At 59.2% G+C, this 6000-nt stretch overlaps 1 protein-coding gene across 1 annotated transcript in view; it reads right to left on the minus strand.

The window, feature by feature from the left end:
* Window positions 1-3221, minus strand: part of BCAR1 (BCAR1 scaffold protein, Cas family member) — a 35364-nt gene extending 32143 nt beyond the window's left edge. The window contains exon 1 of the mRNA XM_060130408.1: window positions 3078-3221. Within this exon, the coding sequence (XP_059986391.1) occupies window positions 3078-3089 (12 nt within the window). The 5' untranslated portion in view covers window positions 3090-3221. The remainder of the gene's footprint in view (window positions 1-3077) is intronic.
* Between the last annotated feature and the right edge of the window lie 2779 nt (window positions 3222-6000).

The raw sequence follows: 6000 nt of genomic DNA on the forward strand, positions 1-6000 counted from the left end.
CTGGCAGAGGTTCGACCAGGTGCCACTCCTGCCCCGCCGATCTCCACTGACTGCTGCTGGGGCCCGCAGGGCTACAGCCCCGGGCGAGCTGCCTGGTCGCCCAGAGGCCCAGCTGCCTCATGTCCAGGGGTGCTGAAGGGGTTACCCAAACTCATGCTCAGAAAGCCACGAGCAGAGGGTCGCTCTCTCAGCAGCCTTGGCCTCTGTGGATGGCTCAACAGGCCACAGCCCCTACAATTAGAGAGGCCACACTCACTTTCTGGCTTTGGATCCTGCCAGACTTGGTGCCCACCCTGGCTCCGTCTCTCAGTGGCCAGGCGACCCTGGCAAGACTACAGGTCCTCCCCGAGCCCAGCGCCTGGCACACAGAATGCACTCAACACACGTCAGCACTTAGCTCCTTGAAAGGACCCATTCCTCACTTAATAAAGGAGCAGAGGAGGGGCTGGAATGGCTGTGCCCATTTCCCAGACAGGAAACAAGAGGCAGGAACAGAGAGCAGGCAGCTTCTCTACAAGCTGGAAGCTGGCTTCCTGCCTGACAGTGCCGGGGGGGCAGTGTCACTCCAATGCCCACCAGGGGTCTGAAGGGGGTGGCACAGCCATCTTCCTTCCAAATGCTTCCTGCCTGCCCAGAGAGAAGAGACAGTCCTGGGTGCTGACCAGCCATACCCAAGAAGAAGGCGGATGTCAGACAGCACCCAGGAAGTGCACCTCCAGGTGCTGTGTGAACTGTGCCTCAGCTCTGGGCAGAGGAAGAAGCACGAGGCAGGGAGTCAGGAGGACCCCATGTGCCTTCCCCTCTCTGGACCCCAGACCCCACGTGAGTCAAATGACAGAGGGAGACAAGCTGATCCCTGCAGGGCCCCCCAGCTCTAACACTCAGGAGGTCACTCCTGTCCCAACCTGGTTTGCCCCAGCCTCTTCTCTCACCGCCATGACCTCCCATCCCATTCTGAAGCATTTTATAATTGCTGTGGGCCAAAGTGCCTGCGTCAGCCCCATCCAGGAAAAGACTGCCCAAATGAAGGGGTATGCTTAAAACCCAAATGTGTCCGTGAGCACCACATGGGCGGTCACCATTCTGGGTTCGCAAAGCAGGGCTTGAGCAGGAGGCTGGCTGGCCTCACCACTCATCAGCACATGAAAGCAATTTTCTGAACATTTCATGGCTGCTCCCAAAATGAACTTCCTCTCCCAGTGCCACCAGTTCACACATTGCTCAAGATCCCAGGAGACAGCCAGGGTGATCTGACAGCCCAGTATGTAGGGGGCAGAGGGTGAGAACCCCCCCCACTCCCCTCTGCAGAATCTCCAAGGGCTGTGGCTGCAGATGGGAGGGTGGGAAGCGACGTGGAGCCGGCAATGGTGTCTTAGAGACGGAGCAGAGCTGGACTGCAGGTCTCCACAGCAGGTGTCCACAGCAGTGCCTGTCTGTCCAAATCACACCCAGAGCCTGGCCCTCCCACCATCCCTCTCTTGTTACAGATGGGACCACTGAGGCACAGAGCCCAGGAAGGCTGCCCAAAGTTCTATAAGGCAAGGGGTCTGGGTGCCATCCCAGACTCCAGATCCGCACCTCTGCTGTGATTGTGGAGGCCACACCAAATCAAGCGCAGACGTCCCAAACTTAGGCTGTCCAGCCTCTCATGTGGCCGGAGTCACATGCCCCATTCACTACTGCCCTGGAGACTCAGGTCCTCAAGCAGGCTCAGATGGCCCACCTCATCTCTCTGGTCAGTGCCCATAGGATCAGGGCAGGTTCCCCCAATGCCCCGAGCCAGAAGAGACCCGGAGCTTTGCAGGAAAGCAGGGCAGGAGAAGGGCTTGGCAGGCATTTTCTGTCTTCTTTCTTTCTAAAGATGAGGCAATTATGCTCTGAACCAGAACAGATGGGGGTGGGGACTTCACATCAGTACGGTCTGGAAGCCCTAATTTTTTCTTCAGTAACTCTGCATTACTGCTTCTGGAGGCGGGCAGGAGCTGGGATCTTTAATTCCATAATAACAATGCTTTGCACTTACACAGCATCTCTCCTCCAGTAATCTCCATACACTTTACAGTGGGTAATTAAAAGTCCACTTGCCCTGCCAGGAAGCCCCAGCTGTCTGCTTCACCGTAAGGACGGGGTCCCCCAAGTGACAAGCAGTTCCAGAAACAGGCCAGGGGACAGGGGCGCTGGGCCACTGCCCCTTCCTGTCAGAGGGAAAGCCCCTAACGCAGCAGAGAAACAATGGCTGGAGGCCACAGCTTTCCAGCAGAAGGTGCCCCTTCCGGGAAGGAAGGAAGCAGGGTGTCAGCCCCCACCTCAGTCTGTGCATCTGTAAAGCGGGCTAGGGTCTGCGCTTGAGGCTTGGTGACCAGCGGTGGCCAGGATCACTTGCCACCCTCAGGAGGTGGGACTCAGATGCCTCCAGTTGCCGGCCAAAGTGTGGAGCCCTGGGGGGCTGCCCAAGCCTGCCTGCTGGGCTAGGAGGAGTGGGTGTCGGGTGAGAAGAGAAGCCCCCATGGCTAGGAGGGAAGGGGCCCTGAACCCTTGGGGGTTCAGCCGCAGAGGTAAACTTCCCGGGAAAGTGAGTGCATCCGCCGGTTCTGGGGGGTAGGCGCAGATCTCCACCCCGCCAGGCTGCCCCGGGTGAAGGGTGTCTCGGTCTTGGGAGAGGTACAGACCGGGCTCCAGGCCTGGCCATCCCCGTGAGGTCCCTGAGCACAACAGGGCAGCTGTCCTAGGTGATTCCCAGGGGTACTACGCAGACCCCGCCCCCTCACCCAGCCCAACCATCCTGTAGGAGGGTTCCCGGGGAGCGGCAGAGACCTCTCCCCACTAGGCCTAGCCGTCCTGGTGGTGGAGGGATTCCTGGGGGACAGCACGGACCCCAGCCCGACCCGGCTCTCCAGGGAGAGGATGGAAAGAAAGGCGGGGGCGGAGAGGCCGGCTTCGCGGAGAAACCCCCGGCTGCCCCCATCCCCCGATGCGAGAAGGCCCAGGTGGGGTGACCCCCAGCCCGGAGCCCCGGCGGCATTAGGCCTGCAGCGGGCGGCGTGAGGTCGCGGTCCCGGCCGGCGGTCAGTACTCACCGGCACGGACATCTTGGCCGCCGCTCTCGGGGCCCGGGCGGGCAGCAGCGCCGGCAGGCTGCGGACGCCGGTCTGCCGCGCCGCTCAGAGCCCCCCGCGCGGGGTCCCGGCGCTCTCGGGGCTCCCGACTGGCTCCTGCGATCTCCCGGCGGCCGGACTGTCCAGCCGCTCCAGCCCACGCCGCGCATGCGCCGCCCCGTGCCGCCCCTCCCCCTCCCGTCTCCTCCGCCCGGGGCCGCGTTAAAGGCGAGGACCCCGGACCCCGGCATTTTTCTGTCGGCCCAACGCGGCGACGAGGCTCGGCCTCCACCCTTTACCCGTCCTTCAGGGGCCACCTCAAGTCGCAGCATCTCCTGCGCGCCCGCTAGGTCTGGAGGCCAGAACCCCCCCACCCCCACCCCCACGTTGCCCAGCCCAGGGTGCTGGGCGCCTGCCCGGTGGTCTGGCTGGGCTCCCAATCTCTGTCTGAGGGCTACTGCAAGTCAGCGGAGCAGGGCTCCTAGAAACCCTTCCCACTCACCCAGCTGAAAGCCCAGCGACACCCCCGCCTCCCCCCCCCCCCCCCCCGCCCCACCAAAACCCCACACACAGCTCTGCCCAGAGCTTCTCCGCCTGCTCTGCGCTCCCCTGACTGCCCCTCCCCGGGAACAGCCTGGCTGATCGTCAGGTCACCCTGACAGAGCTGGACGGGCTTTTAGGGAGGATCCTGTCTCCTGGTAACCCCCACTCAAGGGCCACCCATAACCAGGCCGTCCCTGCACCAGAGACCAGCCTTCAGACACTGGAAGACAGGCATTCCAGGGCCTGAGCCTTCTTTTCTCCGGGTTAAACCCCCGATTTCTTCAGCTCTTCCACATCTGACATGGTGTCCAAGCACTGTGCACATACCTGTGCATCCTAATTGCCCCGCCCCCTGCCAGGTAGGCCTTGCTGTTCCCATGTTACATAGAACAGATTGAGGCTCTGCGACCCCTCGGCTACCAGAAGGCAGTACCAAGGGTCTGACCACTTTGTTATGCTGCCCATCACATACAAACTGTCCCTGCTTCCTGGGGGCCTTTCCTGGGCTAGAGGGGGCAGGCAGGGCCACAGCAAACAGAGGGGAGTCTGGGGTGACAGCTGCCACCCACTCAAAGGGCTCTCTGTGTTTGTCTGGCAGGCAGCCCTGCCCGTGCCCACTTGCCTGCATCCAGCTGGTACAGGGTCTCCTGAGCTGGGAGCAGCAGTTCAGCCTAGGGCCCGGGCTCCAGGCCACACGTGCCCGCTGTCTCAGACGTCCCTCCTCTGCCACCCTCTCCCCCTACCACACTGAGCCTTCCTCCTGGAGCCCAGGCTCCAACCCTCCTTTCTCTCCTACTTCGTCTGGATTTTTTTTTTTTTTTAAGAGGTTGGGGGTAGGAGTTTATTAATTAATTAATTTATTTTTGCTGTGTTGGGTCTTCATTTCTGTGCGGGGGCTTTCTCTAGTTGTGGCAATCGGGGGCCACTCTTCATCACGGTGCGTGGGCCTCTCACTATCGTGGCCTCTCTTGTTGTGGAGCACAGGCTCCAGACGCGCAGGCTCAGTAGTTGTGGCGCACGGGCCTAGTTGCTCCGCGGCACGTGGGATCCTCCCAGACCAGGGCTCAAACCCGTGTCCCCTGCATTAGCAGGCAGATTCTCAACCACTGCGCCACCAGGGAAGCCCCGTCTGGATTCTTATCGCCCACTGCTCCTGTCTTCTCTCCCATCGGCCCCATCTCTCAGTGCCCAGGCCAGAGCTGGGTGAGCAGTGGGGAAGGACTCCTTCCACACTCCTGGATATAGGGAAATGGGAACCCAACAGAGGGGTGTGGTTGGGGCCACAACCTCCAAACCATCAGTCCTTGCCTCCAACTGACCCCCAACGACTGCTTACTCGGGAAGGCCATCACTAACTCATCCCTTAGCGCAGGAGGAGGGATGGCTCAGCCAGACCCTCACTCACTCTGAGGCAGGGACCCAGGGCCTTGGGTGTGGGGTTGGGGGCAGCCAGAGGAGCCCCGTCAGGGCACTGAGCATCCTCCCCAGCACGACCAGGTGTCTGTGAAAAAACAGCGGATGCTCCTCCCTTACCGTCACCAAACATCCCCCACTGCCCAGCAGGCAAATGATCCCAGGATGACTCACTCAGTCCTGCAAAAAACAGGCTCTGGGCACCTCAGGACTAGCAATTACACCACAAGTAACAGCTGGGCTGCCTGAGCAGGCACCAGCACCCTGAGAGGGTCCTCGAGGGCTACCAGGGCCCCAGGGAGACAGGGTTTATTGTTGCACCTGGCACTGGGAGGGAAGGGAATTTGGACATGGCCACAGAGTAAATCTGGGCGGAGACAAGCTTCATACCCAGTTCTCCAGACACCCAAACCCAGCCTCTATGCCCTGGGCTTTGCCAGAGGAGCCCCTGGCCGAGGAGAGTGCAGTGAACCTTTGGAGGCGCCTGCAGGCAATGTGTAATAGTCCTACATTAGCATGTTGCTTCGGTCACTGTTGATGAGCCAACATTGATACATTCTTATTAACTACTGTCCACACTCTATTCAGATATCCTTAGTTTTCCCTACTGTCCTTTTCCTGTTCCAAGATCCCATCCCGAATCCCACATTACATGTAGTCGTCATGTCTTCTTGTCAGGTTACTCTGCTATAAAGTGACTCTTTTTTCCTCCAGCTTTCCACAATGTACCTTTTGAAGAAGTGAGGAGTTATGTTCCACCTCCTTGAGGATAGAGTATCTATATCAATTATTTGGATTTATTCTGTATGGGAAATTTGTCTCTTCTCCTTCACTTATTTATTTATTCAATCATTTATATCAGTATGAATTCATGGGTATTTATTTTATAATTTGAATTATATTACTTTATTTTCTTGCTCAAATAGTTCCTGCTTCGGCTGTTTGAGTT

The sequence above is a fragment of the Lagenorhynchus albirostris genome, chromosome 19 (genome assembly GCF_949774975.1).
Source record: "Lagenorhynchus albirostris chromosome 19, mLagAlb1.1, whole genome shotgun sequence".
In the NCBI taxonomy this organism is placed as follows: domain Eukaryota; kingdom Metazoa; phylum Chordata; class Mammalia; order Artiodactyla; family Delphinidae; genus Lagenorhynchus; species Lagenorhynchus albirostris.